The sequence below is a fragment of the Cervus canadensis genome, chromosome 28 (genome assembly GCF_019320065.1).
Source record: "Cervus canadensis isolate Bull #8, Minnesota chromosome 28, ASM1932006v1, whole genome shotgun sequence".
NCBI lineage: Eukaryota > Metazoa > Chordata > Mammalia > Artiodactyla > Cervidae > Cervus > Cervus canadensis.
Genome location: NC_057413.1, coordinates 15286374 through 15307444, shown reverse-complemented (window position 1 = coordinate 15307444; position 21071 = coordinate 15286374). Strand labels below are relative to the sequence as shown.

Below are 21071 nucleotides of genomic sequence, written 5' to 3'. Positions count from 1 at the left end.
CTGAAACATGTAAAGATAGTTATCATCTTTTTCACATATCTTTTATTTTCCACGCTGAAACCATCCCAGCTTCTTTAACTAAGTAATATCCCAGCCATGACAATCTAGAGGTAAAAGCAATCGACCTAGACTGAGGAAACTTGGGTTTGGGCCTTGATGCTAGACTTATTAAATGCATGATCTTAAGAAATCACTGACATTATCGGGAAAGTTGCCCACATTTATAAAATATGAAAGAATCTACTGCCCTTCAGATCTCACAGAATTATTCTAAGGATCAGATGAACCAAGAAATGTGGGAGCTCCATATAACAGTAGGTATCATTGCATGTGTGCTAAGTCACTTCAGTCGTGTCTGACTCTTTGCACCACTATGGACTGTAGCCCACCAGGCTCCTCCGACCATGAGCTTCTCCAGGAAAGAATACTGGAGTGGGTTTAGGTATTGTTAGAAGAGAATAACTGTAATGACCATACCAGTGTTCACTGTTTCTATAGTATGGTCTGCTAAAGCAGCAGTCCTCAACCTTTTTGGTACCAGACACTAGTTTCGTGAAAGACAATTTTTCCACGGACGGGGGGCGGGGGGTGGGGAGTGGTTTCTGGATGATTCATGTGCATTACATCTATTGTGCACTTTATTTCTATTATTATTACATCAGCTCCACCTCAGATTATCAAGCATTCGATCCTGGAGGTTGGGGACCACTGTCCTAAAGGATAAAGAGGAATGCCAATATGTTGAACTAATCAATAGTCTTAATGTGTCCAGAACTGTATAGACTGTAATGCTTCAAAAGCAATTTGTCACAAGGCCAAAAAAAAAAAAAAAATTAACAATATAATGTGATGGATGTTAACTTATTGTAGTGATCATTTTGCAACATGTTATCATATTGTCAGTATCAAATTATTATGTTGTAAACCTTTAACTTAGGGACTTCCTTAGCGGTTCAGTGGTTAAGACTCTGTGCTTCCACTGCAGGAGACACGGGTTCAATCCCTGGCCAGTGAACTAAGATCCCATATATCTTGGCTCAGCCAAACAATAAAAAGATAAAAATACTTTAAACTTGTACAATGTTACAGGTTGGTTATTTCTCAAATAAATTGGGGGAAAAAATTCAGTCGTAGTCAACTTTCTAGCATGATGCTGTGTCCTTTTTTGAGCCTCCTTACTAACAAGTTTTCAATGAGAAGTCACCCATTGAGCAACACTGAACGTAAATGACCTGATAATATATAACTGGATTTCCTATGTGCCAGATACCGTGAGCGTGAAAAGTCACCTTAGTCCTGTCAGACTCTTTGCGACCCTATGGACTAAAGCCTGCCAGGCTCCTCTGATCATGGGATTCTCCAGGCAAGAATACTGAAATGGGTTGCCATGACCTTCTCCAAGAGATCTTCCCATCCCAGGGATCGAACCCTCTTCTCCTACGTCTCCAGCTTTGGCAGGCAGGTTCTTTACCACTAGTGCCACCTGGGAAACCCAGATACTGTGCTAAGGGCTAATAATTTTTTTAATTAAAATTAAAAAATAAAAGTAGCTTGAATAATGCAAGGTTACTTTGTGATGATTTCTCTTTTTAATTCTAAACTATTTCAGGATAAGTTAATAATGAATCTTCTGGTTTTGACCTCAAATGAACTCACAATATAAAAGACACAAATAAATACACTAGCATAACACTTTATCATAAGAGGCAAACCATCCTTTTCAAAAGGACATCCTTGTCTTAGTCATCTTTGTATAATAGGGATATAGTGTCAGTCCCTAAAACATTCAGGCAAGCAATAATTTTTTGATGACTGACTGAATAAATGCAAGACGTACAAGTTGCCATATAAGAGCACAGAGTATATGAAAACGTTTTACTATAAAGTGAAAATAAATCCTTTATACATAGTAAATAAAATGATTATAAATATTAAAAATAATTACAATTCTGTTACTGTTTAATTGCTAAATCATGTCCGACTCTTTTGCTACCCTGTGGACTGTAGCCTAGTAGGCTCCTCTGGCCACGGGATTTTCCAGGTAAGAATACTGGAGTGGGTTGGCACTTCCTTCTCAAGGTGATCTTCCTGATCCAGGGATTGAACCCAAGTCTTCTGCGACGGCAGGCATTCTTTACCTCTGAGCCACCCGGCAAGCCCAATGAAGGCTAACGTTTATGAGCATTTTTTTACACGGTCCTAGATACTATGTTTGAGCTTCCCTTGCGGCTCAGTTGGTAAAGAATCCACCTGCAATGCAGGAGACCTGGGTTCGACCCCTGGGTTGGGAAGATCCCCTGGAGAAGAGAAAGGCTACACACTCCAGTATTCTGGCCTGGAGAATGGCATGGGCTGTATAGTCCATGGGGTCGCAAAGAGTCGGACATGACTGAGCAACTTTCACTTCACTTCATTTCAGACACTATGTTTAGTGCTTGACATGGATCAACTTAGGTAGTATCCAATGGCTGACAGTGGAAGGGAGGTCTGGGAAGATGTCACAGGAAAAGCGATGAGTTTTTAAGGCTGTCTTGGCCATCACAATTAGAACAGGGTAACGTTTATATTCTTCATCTGTATCTAGCCAAATCATTCCCCAATTTGAATGTTAAGGATAACTTGATAAATCACAAAGTAAATTCTAAGAAATGGCCAGGTATGCATTCAAATCCATGATAACCAAGTTTAAAACATTTCATTTGATTATATTTGAGTATATTTGGGACTCACAGGCTTAAAAGTATCAGAGATCTGAATAGACATTTTCCTAAAGACATACAGATGGCCAATAAATACATGAAAAGGTGATTATTAATCATCAGAAAATAAAATTTGAAACCACAAAATGCCACCTTACATCTGTCTGATGGCTATTATCAAAAAGACAAGAAATAACAAGTGCTGGGAAAGATATGGAGAAAAAGGAGCCCCGGGAATGTAAATTGGTGCAGCAACTATGGAAAAAGAATATGGATTTTATTTGAAAAATTAAAAATAGAACTGCCATATGATCCAGCAATTCTACTTCTGAATGTTTATCTAAAGAAAATGGAAACACTAATTCAAAAGATATATGCAACCCAATACTCACTGCAGTATTATTTACAGTAGCCAAGATATGGAAATAACCTAAGTGTCCATTGGTGGATGAATGGATGAAGAAAATGTGGGGGGTGTGTGTGTTAGCCACTCAGTCGTGTTTGACTCTTTGTGACCCCAAGGACTGTAGCCCGCCAGGCTCCTCTGCCCACAGAATTCTCCAGGCAAGAATACTGGAGTGGGTTGCCATACCCTCCTCCCGGGGTTCTTCAGGACCTAGGGGTTGAACTTGGGTTTCCTGCATTGCAGGCAGATTCTTTACCATCTGAGCCACCAGGGAAGCTTTATATACATAAAATGGAAGATTATTCAATCATTAAAGAAATCTTGCCATTTACAATGACATGAATGGATATTTATGCTAAGCGAAATAAGTCAGACAAAGACAAATACCATATGATCTCACTTATATGTGAAATCTTTAAAAAAGAAAAAGAAAACTCATAGATATAGAGAACAGATTAGTGGTTGGGAACAGACAAGTGAAGAAAATGGGTGAAGGCAGTCAAAAAGTACATTTCAGTTAAAAAATTAAATAGCTTTGGTGACTACAGTTAATAATACTGTATTGCACATTTGAAAGCTGCTAAGAGAGTAAATCTTGAAAGCACTCATCACAAGAAAAAAAATTCAACTATGTGTGGTCATGGGTATTAACTAGATATATTGGTGTGATCATTTCACAATATATACAAATATCAAATCATTTTGCTGTACATCTGAAACTAACAGAACATTATATGTCAACTACACCTCAATAAAAAAAGAGGGGAATTTCAGAGACTTGCCCAAACTATTCCTGCACATGTGAAAATTCATCATATTTGGGAAAAAAAAAATGCTAGTAACTTACATGACATTCCACAGCCCAGCTCAGAAGGACATTCCAAGGTATAACAACTCTCCCAATCAGACTGTGAGGAAAGCAATTCTGACCCGCAGTCAAAGATGTGGGCATAAGTTTCCAGATAGCAAAATCATCTGTAAGTTAAAAGAGAACATTCATCCAAAATGGAAGTTGAAAAGAGTATTAAGAAATAATAGCAAGGGATTTCTCTGGTGGTCCAGTGGCTAAGACCCCACGCTCCCAGAGCAAGGTGTGCTGGTTCCCCTGGTTGGGGCTCACATGCCATGTGGCACAGTCAAAAAGATTTTAAAAAATTAAAAAATAATTTGAAAAAAGAAGTGAAAGCAAGACTAAGACATGTTGGGAAGAGAAGCTGATCCAAGAGCTATTTAATTCATTAAACTGACACCCAACTATTCAAGTATTTTCAGAACCTAATTTGATTGTGCCCTGATCTTCAGTTACATTTTAATTAAGATTAGTTGAGCATATAAATGAATCTTGAGCATAATATCTTAGCGTGAACAAGACTGGAAAGAATCAGAATTGGTCTATCAAAGAAGGAAAAGTGGGGAAAGGCAATCCTTGGGGAGTCTTTGATCCTCAAGGTGGGGGGACCAGAAGTTGATTAAGGTTCCTGGCAACCTAAGAGCCTATTGTACAGAGTGAAGTAAGTCAGAAAGAGAAAGACAAATGTCATACATTAAGACATGTATGGATTCTAGAAAGATGGTACTGATGGACCTAGATACAGGGAGCTCAACCCAGTGCTCTGTGACAACACAGAGGGGTGGGATGGGGTGGGAGGCGGGAGGGAGGGTCAAGAGGGAGGCGACATGTATACCTGTGGCTGATTCATGTTGATGTGTGGCAGAAACCAGCACAATATTGTAAAGCAATTATCCTCCAATAAAAAATTTTTTAAAAAAATGAAGTCAGCTGGAAGTACTTAAGTCTTTCTTGGAAGGATGCCCAAATCATGATGAAGGCAAAGAAATGCTGCAAGTGTGAGCAGAACTCTAATGCAAACATTGTTTTCTTTCTCATTTCTAATCTGCTGTCCTCCTATTTCCGTATCCGGCTATCATGCCTTTGAACAATAAAAACCTAGTGATACGGTCTTGACTCATAATTAACTTGTTACCGAGGATATCCCTGTATTATATTTTCTCTGACTTGCGTAAAAGGTGTCATTCACCACTTTGCAATCTTTTGATTAATTTTTTCCCCTGTTTACTCAGGGTTCTTTGTATATTGTGTTTAGGTGAATGTATGTGTGTATCAGATGATTATACGTAGATACATGCACTCTAAACCAAATCTTATTCTAGAGGTTTAAGGTTAAGAAGGGGCAATATTAAGTACCGAGTCTGCACACTACTGAACTGAAATAGTTTTTTTATTGGAGTATAATTGCTTTACAATGCTGCGTTAGTTTCTTCTGTACAGTGAAGTGAATCAGCTATACATATACATATATCCCCTCCCTCTTAGACCTCCCTCCATCCCACTCATCTAGGTCATCACAGAGCACTGGGCTGAGCTCCCTGTACTAGACAGCAGCTTCCCACTAGCTATCTGCTTTACATACGGTAATGAGTATATGTCAATCCTAATCTTTCAATTTGCCCCACTCTCCCTTTCCACTCCTGTGTCCACGTGTCGGTTCCCTACGGTTTCATCTCTATTCCTGCTCTGAAAATAGGTTCATCTGTACCATTTTTCTAGATTCCATATATATGCCTTAATATACGATATTTTTCTCTTTCAGTGTCTAGATTTGCACACTTAAAATTGTCTTCAAACTTTAAATATCTTTAATTTTCCAGGATCTCCCCCCCCACAAAACACCATTTTTCTACCATCAATATGATCTTAAGCTTCACAAAAGATCTATCGGTGAGTCACTGGCTCCTTTATCTCCAAATCAACATCATTCATAGACCATTTATTTTTAAAAATAACCTGTTAATATTTATTTTATTCCTCAGTGTGAGTAGGAGAGCTAAGGTATAATATTCAGAAAACCCAAACTCAGTAATCTTCAGAGCATAGGTTTTGTCTCCTTACAATAGCTTCCTGCCAGTGGACTGCGGGGAGGCGGGGAGGGGATGAGGACAGCCTTGGGAATTTAAATGACCGAGTCACCCAGGGAAAGCAAGCTTATTTTTAGTAAGAGGAGGAGGAGAATGCTGATTTAATTTATTTCTCTGCCTGCAAACCTACCTTGGAAAGGAAAAGCAGGAGTTGATTAATTAGATTAGCAAATCCACTAAGTTGTTTATTCTGTTGGGTGAATCAATGCTTCCCTGAATTTACTTTAGCTTTATTTTTTGCTTTCAGATCTATCTGCTAGGTAAGATGTTAAGAGCCAAAAGCCCTTCTCTCCTCCAGTTCTTGCAAATACCTTTTCATATGTTTATTTGATCCTTTTGTGATTGGAGGCAGACAGATTTCACAGTTTCACCCACTCCTCTTCCATCCCCTCAACCCCAGCTTATGGATAACACACGTATAGATGACAGAAAATCACAGATAATAGAAAATTGACTACACTGCTCTATCCTATTTTTTATGCTTTTCAGTTTTCAGCATTTCTCTTTTCCTACTGACTTTAGTTTTAAATTCTCTTTCCACCCAATATTAAAACCGAAAGGAAAATAAAGCATTTTTCCCTATTAAGGACAGTATATTTTAACATTATCAGAAAAGAATTATGAGAGCAAATTGCTTTATTTAAAAAAAAAACAATTCTTTAATGTCTCATATTTTTGCTAGTCTTTCCTTCTTCCTTCTCTTAATGACCTGTCTTTCTTAGGAAGGCCCTTTCATCTGACTTGCCCCACAAAATTATTCTTGATTCATTTGTTACTGAGATTTACAGGAGTACAGCTGTTCAAACAAACTGCTGGCCTATGAAAGCCTGGGAAAATCAAGGAAGATCATCAAATTAACATTCTGGCTATACATTCTTTTAACAGAAGCCAGACAATTTTGATTTTTTATATTTAAAATGTATTAAAAAGAACAAGCTCTTGTAGCATTACAGACCACATGTTTCCATTTAATGACCTGGATGACATGTTCAGGAGAAAATCCTACTTATTCAGCATCAAATGTGCTTTTCTAGAAAGGATTCTTTTTTTTTTTTTTTTTTTTAAAGAAGGTTCAAGAGAATAAGGGCTTGAGATCCTAGCAGTTGGGGACCACTAGAAATTATTTGGCTCAAAGTGACAGGCATAAAATACAAGTACTGGTGACCTGGACATGAGTGTTGGGGGGCTTCTGATAAACACCAGACACCACTGATTTTCAACCAAAGGGGGGCTTGGAAGAGCTTTTAATTCAGAAGCTGCAAAATCACCTTCTCCGAGGAAGTTTACATCACTCTAGTTCTGTGAAAAATGAAAAAGATTACAGGATCACAATCTCCCGCAAACTCATGAGGCACATGCTCCTGGCCTTGAAATTTAAACGCAGAGAAAAGTCAAAATGGGAGTGTGTTCACGCTTCTGAATTTATTCCTCTCCTCTCCCCTGCATCTGGGCATTGACTGAGCTATCAGATAATGTAAAGGTTTCCTAGATCAGTTTAACACTCTTTGAATTATACTGAAAAGAATGTCCACCCCAGTAGATAACTATTATGTTTCCTAGATCAAGAAAGAGCATCCTCTTCTTTCTCGCTGCCCAAGACTCCCACCTCCAGTCAGTCACCAAGTCTCATTTAAAATCTACCTTTCTGCTGCTATCCAAAAGTCTACAAGCAATAAATGCTGGAGAGGGTGTGGAGAAAAGGGAACCCTCTTACACTGTTGGTGGGAATGCAAACTACTATAGCCGCTATGGAGAACAGTGTGGAGATTTCTTAAAAAACTGGAGATAAAACTGCCATATGACCCAGCAATCCCACTCCTGGGCATACACACCGAGGAAACCAGATCTGAAAGAGACACGTGCACCCCAATGTTCATCGCAGCACTGTTTATAATAGCCAGGACATGGAAGCAACCTAGATGCCCATCAGCAGACGAATGGATAAGGAAGCTGTGGTACATATACACCATGGAATATTACTCTGCCATTAAAAAGAATTCATTTGAATCAGTTCTAATGAGATGGATGAAACTGGAGCCCATTATACAGAGTGAAGTAAGCCAGAAAGATAAAGAACATTACAGCATACTAACACATATATATGGAATTTAGAAGATGGTAACGATAATCCTATATGCAAAATAGAAAAAGAGACACAGAAGTACAGAACAGACTTTTGAACTCTGTGGGAGAATGTGAGGGTGGGATATTTCAAAAGAACAGCAAGTATACTATGTATGGTGAAACAGATCACCAGCCCCGGCTGGATGCATGAGACAAGTGCTCGGGCCTGGTGCACTGGGAAGACCCAGAGGGATCGGGTAGAGAGGGAGGTGGGAGGGGGGATCGGGATGGGGAACACATGTAAATCCATGGCTGATTCATGTCAATGTATGACAAAAACCACTACATTATTATAAAGTAATTAGCCTCCAACAAATAAAAATAAATAAAATAAAATAAAATAAAATCTACCTTCCTAAATATCTCTGGACTCCAGTCAGTTTTCTGCATTCCTTCAGTCTCTCTCCCAACTTAGGGCTACTGCTATCTCCCAGTCAGATTGCTATAAAAACTTCCCAACTGGTCTGTCTTCAACTTTGCCTTACCCCATCCATTCTTTTACACCAGCTAAACTCAGCTAAACTCATCTTCCTAGGAAGCAGCTCTCCTATTGCCATGAGGATAAATTCCAGACACCTGAATGTATAGTTCAAATTGTGACTGGGCTCTGAGCAAGGTTTTAGCCCAATTTCTCTGCTTTCCATCACACTCCACAGTATAGCCTGGCTAAGCATTTTTCATTCCCCCCAAACACACACACACACACACACACACACACACTCTCAGCCTGGGCTTTTGGCACGTACTCACATTTAGTCACCAAGTTGCGTTTGACCCTCTGCGATCCTGTGTATTACAGACCACCAGGTTCCTCTTATTCATGGGATTTCCAGGCAAGAATACTGGAGTGGGTCGCCATTTCCTTCTCCAGGGGATCTTCCCAATCCAGGGATTGAACCTGAGTCTCCTGGGCTGGCAGGCAGATTCTTTACCACGGAGCCACCAGAGAAGCCTGGGCTTTGGCACATACTCCTACAATGCCTGTAACATCCTCACTGTGCCATCACCTCTTCCCTCTTAAAATTTAACCTCTAAGAGTAGCACCTAGTAGGTGTTCAATAAATATTTGCTATTGGGTAAAGGAATGAGCAGGGCAACAATGCTATGAGGCATATGACAAAATGAAGTTTTTTTCAATTAAATTACTTAGACTCTGACTAGGGGGAGAAATCTAGTTATACAGGTTATACAAGTGCTGGATCTAAAGTAGTTTCCTTACCCCACCACATACAAGATGACCTAGATTCAGTATTTGATTGCTCTCTGCTGCCCCAATTTTATTTATACCACCAGCCACTACTCTCTGATGTCAGCTCCATACAAAGCCAGTTTCGAAAGGACAGTGCTGGTTACACCGTTAGTCTTACTCAGATCCCCAAGTCAAAATGCTAAAATGAGAAACAAACTTCCTCCTTATTTCTCTTCACTCTAAGCAAACAAATAAACTTTACATTCAAGAGCAACTGCCCTATGCTGAATTGTGTTTAAGTTCCCCTGGTAATTTATTGGGAGTTGTGATGAAATAGTTCCTCTGGCCAATTGCAGTATCTATCCCCAGGAAAGAACTGAGATCTGAGTGTAGAGGTTCACTCTTAAAAATCCGGGTAGTCAGAACCGGCTTTCACCCATTCAAAAGCACTGGGACCTGCAAGAGAAAAATCCGAGCTACTCGGCGTGGGAAGCAGAACGGGTTTAAAGACGCTTCTGAAGTGCCTACACACCGCCTTTCCATCTCCTCCCAGCCACGCTTGGCTCTCCCATGCTCCGCTCCAGGTATATTGCTCAAGATCTCCATCTCTTCCTCCCTGCTTTGCTCTGGCTCTTCCTCTGCTTTGGAATGTCGCCATTCCAGTCTCATTCCTCGCCTGGTCCTCTGCCTGGCACAGTCTTCCCACCCTCAAGCAGAATCAGTTAGTCCCCACCTTGGTCCTTCCTTTCTTTACTCTCTCAAGCCGCTTAACACAGTCGATATGGCAATTACGACTCATGTATCTGTCTCCCCTACTAAGTTGAGAGCTGAATATAAGCAGATGCCTCATCTTACTCGTATTGAGATCCTTGGTATTTAAATAATACCTAGCACATGGTAGTCAATGAATGGTAATTTAATGAATGAACCTGCTTCGTCCCTGCCCACAGCTGAGGCCAAACAACAAACTTACCAGAATCTGACAGCAAGTCCATCCATTGTGGTTCTACAGCATCAAGAGCGACAGAAAACCAAACATGCAAGGACTACAGCTGAACCTGCTATGCAGACGTGGGTAACTTACAAGACTAATTGTCATAATGGCAAGCAAACAGCTTCGTCTCTGACAACACAACCTTGAATTACTGTTCCAACCTAATTAGCAGTTGGAGACAATTCAAAAGGGAATGTTTAGAGATTTTAAGGGACACTAACTGGCCTTCTTAATATTTGCTCAGCAACTATTTGCTGAACACCAGCAATGTGCTTGGCTTGCTTTATTAGGAAAAGGACTACCAAGTGGTATTTGAAAAGATCCCTGACCTTAATTTGAGAGGTTCTCAGTCTGGTAAATGAACCAAGGCAATCATAAGGCATTACTTATAGATGTTATGTAAGTGGTATAAATAAGAGACTATTGCAACTGATCATTACGGGAAGATGAAGACAAGATTTGGGTTTTATGGCCTTTTATTGTGTATCGCTGGTAGGATGGTGTGTGTTGTCACTAAGTCATGTCCAACTCTTTGCATCTCCATGGACTGTAGCCTGCCAGGCTCCTCTGTCCATGGAATTCTGCAGGCAAGAATCCTGGAGTGAGTAGCCATTCCTTTCTCCAGGGGATCTTCCATACCCAGGGATCAAACCCAGGTCTCCTGCATTACAGGCAAATTCTTTACCTCAGGGAAGCCCAGGATAGTAAATGTGGTCTAAGATTTTGACTGCTTTTGGGTGAATATTTGCACAATTTGCTGAGTACAGTTCTCACCAGAGCAATTCGGGAGCTGGAGAGTAAAGGTGCATCTAGCATGAGAAAAAGGAGGACAGGGAGACCTCTTCTAAGTTTTTCTCCCACACTAAGTGGTTTATCACCCCAGTGCCTTGAGAGAAAAGTGTTAAATCCAATAGGCTTTCGGATGAAACTGAGGACTGGTCTTTTCTACTCCCAGAGCTACTCAGTCACATATAGGAGCTCCCTGAACATATATCACAGGGCCAAGGTCCCTGCCTTCCAGGATCCCATCTCAGAGTCTAATGTGACTGGAAATACTGACTTTTGTCTTGATAAAATTTATTACTGGAAACCCTCAGGTTGAGTATATGTTCCAATTTTTTTTAAGGGAAAACTAAGTCATTACTTATAATTTCTAATATTACTCTAGTCTCATTTCTCACCATCCATCATCCCCAGGATACACACTCTCAAAGTCACGTTCTTTCTCTACCACACTCTGTATCTCTACCACACTCTGTAAGTGTGGCTTAGAGTACATTCACTTGAAATCTAGAAATCTCCTACTCTCTTATACAATTGCAAAGGTCCACCTTTTCCCAGGGACCACAGAAATAGCCAGTGCCCAAAATCAAGTGTATTCAAAATGACTTTTGATATTTCAGAACAAAGGATCCATAGCCAAGAGTTCAGGGCTGAATTCACCATTTGAAATTGTATGAGAAAACCTTATGTGCATGTGAATATATGGATTTTTTCTTGGGGCTAGTTTCCACTGCTTTTAAGAAATTCTCATAGGGGCCTGAGACACACATACACACTCCTAAAAACATGATATTCTGCTAGTTTCAGTAAAGAAAATATATTTTGTATACAAATACAACATAACTTCCATTTGTCTACTGAAAAGTGTCAACATCTTTTCCCAAGCCTTTTCATATGAAATATGATTAAAATATCCACATTAGGAAGTGAGTGCCAGAACACAAAGATCCTAGAAGAGACAGCAAAGAAAAACAGCAAAAGCCCCCAAATTATTTATGCCTAAAGAACTTGAATCACGAAAACCATAAGCAAAAGGAAAAGTAGGTCATTGTGCCTTGACATTCAGAAATAAACAGCCACATTTTATTCCTACTGACCCATAAATCTTCCTCCAGTCCTGAATTTCATCACCACCCTACAAAAGGTTACTGAACTTCCTCAGCATTTCTCAAACACTACATCACAGCTAGAGAACAACAGAATTGTGTCTGCCGGCTCATCTAAAACACCGGGGAAACAACAGTAAAAACAAACGACTCACATTTTATTCCAAACATTAACAAGAAGGTGGTAAGAGGTTCTATGAAAAGAAGTACTTGCTTTCTTAAAAGTAAATTTAATATATAAGGCTAAAATAACTCTTGATCTTACAATGTCATTTACAAGGCACAGAGTAACTCAGAACAGGAAAGCATATGCGAGGGACCCATTTTGAATCTGTCCTGCATTTTGATCTGACATAAGCAAAGGAGATTTGTATGCTGCCATTGTTTTAGTCGTCTGACATCCTTTTCTGAATGAATCCAGATGGAAATGTCCCTCTTCTGGTTCTCTGTCACTTACTGCTGCCACTTCCATCTGTGGTGCTAAGATCCATCCCTTATTTTATCCTGGACATCAAGCAACCTTCATTTCTTCACACTCCCTGGTCCCTTCTTAACAGCTCCATGTGGGAATCGCTGGCTTGCTTCAAACTCATCCAACACTCCTTCCCAAATTATTTATGTTGGTGACACACTCTTTCTCACCAACTGTCCAGGGTCACTACTCAGAGGCGCTTGGTTTGAAAATGCATTCGGTTTCCCATCCAATATTTTGGTAGCTCTACAGCTCCCCACTCCAGCTCTGCCATGTTAGCACACATGGTGGAAGAGAACCAAATTCTTACATTTTGTCTGAGATTGTCTTGAACACCCACAGACTTATGGATGATGGGTCAGCATCAGTTCCTAAGTCTAAAGAACATTGTTGTTGTTTAGGCGCTCAGTTGTGTCCAACTCTATGACCCCATGGACTGTAGCCCACCAGGCTCCCCTCTCTGTCCATGAGATTTTCCAGCATGGAGTGGGTTGCCATGCCCTCCTCCAGAGTATCTTCCCAACCCAGGGATTGAACCTGCATCTCCTGAATTGGCAGGTGGATTCTTTACCTCCAAGCCACCAGGGAAGCCCAAAGAACATTATCAGCAACAATGCTGACAAAAATGAATGCTGCGTTTAAAAAAAAAAAAATTGAGCACTGATAGCACAAATGGACACAACCCCAGATCTGCCATTTATCACCAATGTGACATTTGAGCCAGCCTCCTAACTTCTCCGAACCTCTCTTTCCTAGCTGCAAAGTCGGGATAACACCACCTTCCTCACCAGGCAGTAAGGATTAAATATGATAATATATACGAGGCTTAGCAGAGTCACTGCTACTCCAGAGCCAGTGCTCCCAAGTGTCAGATATTTATTTATTCTGAGAGCAAAGTCTTAATTATCTGTGTATAAGAGTGAACATTAGTATGAAATTGTCATGTTTTTGTTTAGTTTTTTTTTTTTAATTAGGGGTATGGAAATAATCTAAATGTTAAGAGCAAGCAAGCATTCTTGTGCAAAAAACATCAAGGGCATATTGTGACAGGTCTCTGGTCTGCAGGAACACTGGAACTCTTCTGGCTGATTCCTTCTCCTAATTCTGGTTTTGCCTCCCTCTCTCAGTGTAAACGAAAACAGTACATGGGAGGGTGTTCTATAATCACTACTGATCAAGGCAATAGCAACTGATAAGGACCCTAGATGAAATCTAAGGTCGAACTGGTTGCTACTTCTAACCTCTTGACAAGACTGATTAAAGATTTAAATTGTGGCACCTGTGTAAGAAACACACACATGGTTTTAAAATATCTGAATTCCATCAGAGGGCTCTTTGTAAAATCCATGCAGATCAAGGAAGCTGACACATTCAATAAAACACATGGGCCTCCATTGTATCTCAGATCCCTCCGTGTATTTTTAAGCACCAGAATCAAAATACGCAAATAAAAACTAACAAAAGCCCACTCTTTGTCCCCATCGCCAGAAAAAAAGAAAATATATTGCTTTTTTAAAGTAAGTCTGTTGTAGGATGAATGTGGACTTTTTAGCCCATTCAGCAGGATTTTTCACTAATCTGCAATGCAATAGATTTATTTTGTCATCTTCCAACACAAACAAATTGAAGAAACTCAGCCTAGTGCACAATCCCCAGGAGAAACAATCTGCAATTTAATTAGTGAATAATGGAAGCCATTTAAATACAATTCCAGGCATTTTTTAAAGTAATATTTGAATAGACATCTGCTGCATCTACTAACTGTTTAGGCAAAGCATAATAATCCTTGATCTGATGAGAACGCCCACGGTTATGAACAAGAATGTTTGCTCTTAGGGCAAGACCCATAATTTAAAACAAAACTCCAGAAATCCTCCTCCTGGACATCTACCCCATCATTACCAAATAAAGAGACAGACTGGGAAGGAGGGAAAGAAGAAAGGGAAGGGGGCAGAGGGAGGGAGGGAGGGAAAGATGGAAGGGAAAAAGAAAAGAAAATGCTAATCTTTTGAAGTTTGGTACAGTGGAAAGAGAAAGGATTTAAGGGCAATGGGCTAAGCAGAAATTCTCACTCCTTCATTACCTCTCTATACCCACTTCAACTTCTTCATTTATAAAGTGGGACTATTAATGTTTACCTCACATGAGTTTTTGAATATTAAGTGAGAATATTTATAATGAAAACACCATAGAAATGTTAATTGAAGATGCTGAAATGTTGATGAAATGGAGAATACAAATCTAATTAGTCATATGTGATAGTCATATTGTACCTTCAACCATTAGAATTTTACTATTTCAGCTTCATGAATGTATTGGTATACACAATACATTCAATATACATTGGTACATACAACTGTATACTTAAAAATAGCCATGATGGTAAAGTTTATGTTATGTGTATTCTACTACAATTAGAAAAATTAACTTAAAATATTTACCATGTTATAAACCACCGACAAAACAAAAAGAGAAGAAAATGAATCAGAGAAAATGCTTGCAAATGATATGACCAATAAGGAGTTAATTTCCAAAATATTTAAACAGCTAAAACAACTCAATATCCAAAAAAGCCAATTAAAAAAATGAGCAGAAAACATGATGAGCCATTTTTCCAAAGAAGATACAGCAGACAGCCAACAGGCACATGTAAAGATGCTCAATACCATTAATTATTAGAGAAATACAAATCAAAACCATAATGACATATTACTTCACCCTTGTCCAAAGGGCCATCATCAAAAAAAGTCTACAAATAACAAATGTTGGTGAGGATGTAGAGAAACGGGAACCTTTGTACACTGTTAGTAGGAATGTAAATTTGTGCAGCCACTATAGAAAACAGTGTGGAGATTCCTAAAAATACTAAAAACTGAACTAACACATGACCCAGCAATTCTACTCCTGTGTACGTATCTGAAGAAAACAAAAACACTCATTCAAAAAGATATATGTACCCCAATGTTCACAGAAGAATTATTTATAATACTTAAGATATAGAAAAAACCTAAGTGTCTGCCAACAGATTAATGGATAAAGATGTAAAATTATACACACACACACAATGGAATCCTATTCAGCCATAAAAAAGAACAAAAATTTTTCATTTGCAACAACACGGATGGACCTGAAAGGTATTATTGTTTAGTGAAATAAATCATACAGAGAATGATAAATACTGTATATTATCACTTATATGTAGAACATTTAAAAAAAAAAGAATGTAAGAAAACAGAAGTCTGCTCACAGATACAGAAAACAAACTAGTGCCTATCAGTGGGGACAAGAAGGGGAGAAGGGAAAGACAGGGGGTAGGAGTTTAATACATACAAACTACTAAGTATAAAACAAATTAAGCTATAAAGATATATTGGACAGCACAAGGAATACAGTCAATATTTTATAGTAACTTTAAATGGAGTATAATTTATAAAATTATTGAATCACTACATTGAACACCTGAAACTAATATTATAAATCAACTATATTTCCACATATATATGATATAATATGTTATATCCATGATATAATCCCCTGCTAGCAGAAGAGAAATCCTCTTCCATAAATCTTTAACTTGGTCAGCTGAAGAAGCCAAGAACAGGGGTTAAAGACACTAAATACGCTATACAGTAAGAGTACACTGCAAAGTCACGTACAAATTCTAGGACCTCAGCCAAACTTTCAGAAAGGACTTTTTTTGGTTAATTGCACACAAAACACATTTCAAAATAAAGGTACCCATGCATTAGTTGGCAGACCCTCAAGCTCCTATGTTTTGCACACTTCAAGGGACAAAAATGGCATTTGTACTTGTGAGTACAGATGAATACAAATACTTGAAATTTTTCAGTAGTTTACATTTGAAAACGTTCAGCAGACTCCCAGCATTTGCAGCAACAGTGTATTAAAGAGAACACAAAAGAAGGAGAACAGGAATCCACATTATGGTTCATAATAAACAGGGTGGATATTACTGTTCTCAGTGCTCAATGAGGAGCTATATGAAGCCACAAACGGTAACAAGTCCAGACACAGAAATAACTACAGGCACACGAAGGGAGACATGGCCAGGCATCACTTCCAGTGAAAGGAAGCCCCAGGAGCCTCAGTGCTTGCTGCTACCAGCTGGGCTACCTTGTGGAAATCACCAAAACTTGCTGGGCCTCAGTTTTCGAATTTATGGGACGACTGGGTAGGACTGGATAATATAAAAGTTCCCTTTTGGCTCTCCGAGACTCTTTGCTCTACTGTAAGCTATGTCAGGGGAAGTATAATAACACAGTATATTAACCTATCCATTTTGGCTGAATGTCTGTATCCCCTCAAAATTCATAACTTGAAACCTAATCCCAGGACTTTCCTGGCAGTAAAGTGGTTAGGAATCCGGGCCTCCAAGGCGCGGGGCTCAGGTTCAATCCCTGTTTGGGGAACTAAAACCCCACATGTCATGTGGCTGGCCAAAAAAGAAAGAAATCTACTCCTTAATGAAATGGTATTTGGAAGTGGGGCCTTTGGGTGATTAGGTCATGAGGGTAGAGTTCTCATGAATGGCTGTATCCACAGAAGTGGAGCTCTTATAAAAGAGAAACCAGAGAACTCCCATCCCCTTCTACCACGTGAAGACGCAGCAAGTCTATGAGCCAGGAAGCAGGCACCTAATTGGCTGTCACCTTGATCTTGGATTTCCCAGTCTCTAGAACTATGAGAAATAAATTTCTGTTATTTAAGCCTCCTGATCTATGGTATATTTTTATAGCAGGCTGAAACACCATGCCCTTTGCATGCCATCATATATCTGTGGAGAAAAATAAATAACATGACAAAATAATTAAGCCTGCAAGAATGCTAGAGAGATAGCAAAGGAGAATCTCAATGATTAAAGCGGGATACCAAGAGCTCAGATATTAGGAAAAAGAGCCCTGCAATATCTTGATGGAGGGACCAATCAAAAAGCCACAACCATAAATGAGTTCAGTGTGGTACTGCGGCAAAAAAGGAAAGTGAACTAATTAAACAAATTAGAGCGCTTAGAGACAGACTCATAGACGGTCAACCCTTGAAAACATGGAGGTTAGGGGTACCAACCCACAGGCAGTCAGAAATCTGTGTATAATAGATTATACACAGACTAAATGTGTGCATGCTCAGTCATGTCCGACTCTTTGCAACCCTATGGTCTGTAGCCCACCAGGCTTCTCTGTCCATGAGATTTTCCAAGCAAGAATACTGGAGTAAGTTGCCACTTCCTCCTTCAGGAGATCTTCCCAATCCGTGCATTGAACCAGGGTCCCCTGTATTGCAGGCAGATTCTTTACCTGAGTAACTGGGGGTAACTATACATAGAATGCAATCTGTGTATAACTTGACAGTTGGCTCTTCGTGTCCACAGCTCCACTTCTGTCCATACAACCAACCAAGGATCGTAAGTAATGCAGTACATATTTATTGAAAATAATCTGCATATAAGTGGACCTTTGCAGTTCAAACCTGTGTTGTTCAAGAGTCAATTGCGTATAGGAAAACTCAACATATGATTAAAAATAGCCCCACAAGTCAAATGAAAAAAGATGGAGTATTTAGAAGATGGGGTAGAGATAACTGACTCATTTTGCTGGAGAAATAAAATCACATTCCTACCGGGTGGCTCAGCAGGAAAGAATCCACCTGCAATGTAGGAGACCCGGGAGACACAGGTTTGATCCCTGGGTTGGGAAGATCCCCTGGAGAGGGCAATGGCAACCCACTCCAATATTCTGGCCTGGAAAATCCCATGGACAGAGGAGCCTGGCAGGCTACAGTACATGTGGGCGCAAGAAGGCAGGCATTCCCGAGCAACCGAGTGCGCAGCACCAGAGGCAGTCTAAAGATAGGTAGATCAAAGGTTTAAATACAAAAGGGAAAACTCTAAAATCAATAGAAGAAAATACAGAATAATACTCATGATACCTAAAAGAGTGGGAAAATGCTTCTTGAACAAAAAGTCAAAAAAAAAAAAAAAGCACACACAGTAAGGATACATGCGTGCGTGTGTGCATGCTAAGTCTCTTTAGTCGTGTCCAACTCTGTGCGACCCTGTGGGCTGTAGCCTGCCAGGAGCCTCTGTCCATGGGATTCTCCAGACAAGAATATTGGAGTGGGTTTCCATGCCCTCCTCCAGGGGATCTTCCCGACACAGGGATCAAACCCGAGTCTCTTACGTCTCCTGCATTAGCAGGAGTAAAGATATACAGCACAGGCCCAACTGGCAAAACTTTAAGGCAACACAGACTCAGCTTCTGGCTTCAGTGAGAGGCTCTGCCACGGTCTCGCCACCTCCGCTATCTCGGAAGCCAGTGGAAACCTCACCAGCCACAGGAACCCCGGTCAGAACTGCCACTTAGGACTGAAAACTCTGCAAGCTGTCTCCTTTTTTGGAACATGGATTACAGTGGTACTAATTCGAAGAAATCAGGTGAGGAGAAATGGTGTCATTCAGTGAAGATTACAAAATTAGTGAAATTACAAAATGATTTATCCTGAAACAACTTAGCCTTATATACTCTGTTTTAAACTAAGATGCTGATAAATAATCATTTTAATCCAGTTCAAAATGGGACATTTCATAAATACTAAAGAGGACCATCAGATCCTTTACAATAAAACAATTCACTGTGACACTTAAAAGTTCAGGTTAATCTGAAAGATCCTTTCATTTTAAACTCTATCGGGGCCTTTGTAATTTTATATTTCCTTTAAAATTTCAAACTCTGTGAGTAGGAAAGACATTATTTTAAACTGGTTAACATGCCATTAATGCCTCAATAACCCCAAGGTGCAATTTTGTAAAATCATTTTTTGTAAAAAAAAACAACTTTTTTTTCAGAATTTCAGGTGAGATGATAAAAAGGTAAAGTCTGAGAGACTCTTCACTCCCACCTTCTATCAAATGAAAACACACCAATAGAGGGAGAAATCTTTTCATGGGGAACAAAGACAGGAAGCAAGCATGATCATAATCTGGAGACATTTTCCTCCCTTGCACTGATTGTGGCAAGATTCAGAAACACCGTTTTGCAATCTCCCTCCTGAGTTATGATGTGAGGGAAGGAAGTGAGAGGTCTCCACTAACCTTCTCTGATAATACCTGAGCGAGAAACTGCATTATCCTGAGAAAATGGACAACCTGGTAGGTCAGTGACCCAAATTCACATCTCTCGGGTCTCCTTTTCCCACACCTAATAATAGTATTAGAAACCTCCGGCGGATTGTCTTCAAAGCCCCAGAATCCACCTCTTACAAAGAGAGCCACACAAGATAGAAAAGTAGTGGTCCTCAATTCTCAAAGCTGCAGTCCCACTGCAAATGACTTTATCTCACTCCTACACCTAATTCTAAACCCGGACTGGAGTGAACATCCACACATTGCTGGAAGACTGAATGAGTCCCAGGCACACAAAAAAGAGAAACAGCATTCAGTAAATGGATTGCCGGACATCATGAACTGGGCTCATTAAAATGCAAAGTAGATCTATGAATCCCCATAATAATCATACCTTACGGTTAAGTGTTATTTTCTGTGCTATAATTCTCTATTAACCTAAACTTTGATCAAGTCATATTACATGTTACAGCCTCAATGTAGACATGTTTGAGGAACTACGGGCGGGGTCTATGTCCGAGCTTGGTCTAGAGTGAGAAAGGGGAGGGCATGACCTTTTTGAACCCCAACTCAGAGACAATGACTATAAATCATGAGCCTACAACCAGCAGTGGGACTGAGAGTCAAAGGCAGGTGAAGGGAGATGTGTAGGAAAGAGCCAGCCAGACAGGGAAGTCCATGAGTTCTTACATCCTCCTTCGGGAAAATGAAAGAGACAGAAAACCACAGAGGCGACAAAGTGTCTTCTGTTCCCACTGCAGGGAACAGTAGGTTTTGGGGTGACCTATGAATCTGATGCCACCTTATATCAGACTGGGAGCCACTGAAATTCGTACAACAGAAAAGCAGGAGGAAGAGATGAAAGATTACATAAAAAAGCAAATAAAAAACCAAAAGCATCAGAATAAATAAAGGAATCCAAGAGTTAGATTTTTGTGGTGGGAGAATATATAGATCTAATCCAAAAAAGAGAAAACACCAATAAAACCAGGAGTAACTATTTGTGTGTTTATTGAGTAAATTCCAATTACCTAATGTATAATTTCATGGCAAAATTTTATTTGTTTTTTTTCCAGGTTTACTGAGATATAATTGACATGTGACACTGTAAACGTAATATAATCTGATGATTCAATATGCATACATATTGCAAAATGATTCATGCAGATTTTTCAAATCTTAAGGTAACTGATGGTTTCCTGTATAGATTTCAATTCTTGAAA

General features: G+C 39.6%; 1 protein-coding gene across 18 annotated transcripts in view; it reads right to left on the bottom strand.

Annotated features, from left to right (window-relative positions):
- LOC122429059 overlaps window positions 1-21071 on the bottom strand; it is a 775926-nt gene that overhangs the window by 710532 nt on the left and 44323 nt on the right. For 13 of the 18 annotated variants that reach the window (XR_006265911.1, XM_043449188.1, XM_043449184.1 and 10 more), the window contains one exon: window positions 3953-4080. The exons of the other annotated variants lie outside the window; for them this stretch is intronic. Coding sequence is in view for 12 of the 13 variants with exons in the window: in XM_043449188.1 (XP_043305123.1) it covers window positions 3953-3959 (7 nt within the window). In the remaining variant the exon portion in view is untranslated. The remainder of the gene's footprint in view (window positions 1-3952; window positions 4081-21071) is intronic. 18 annotated transcript variants of the gene reach the window in all.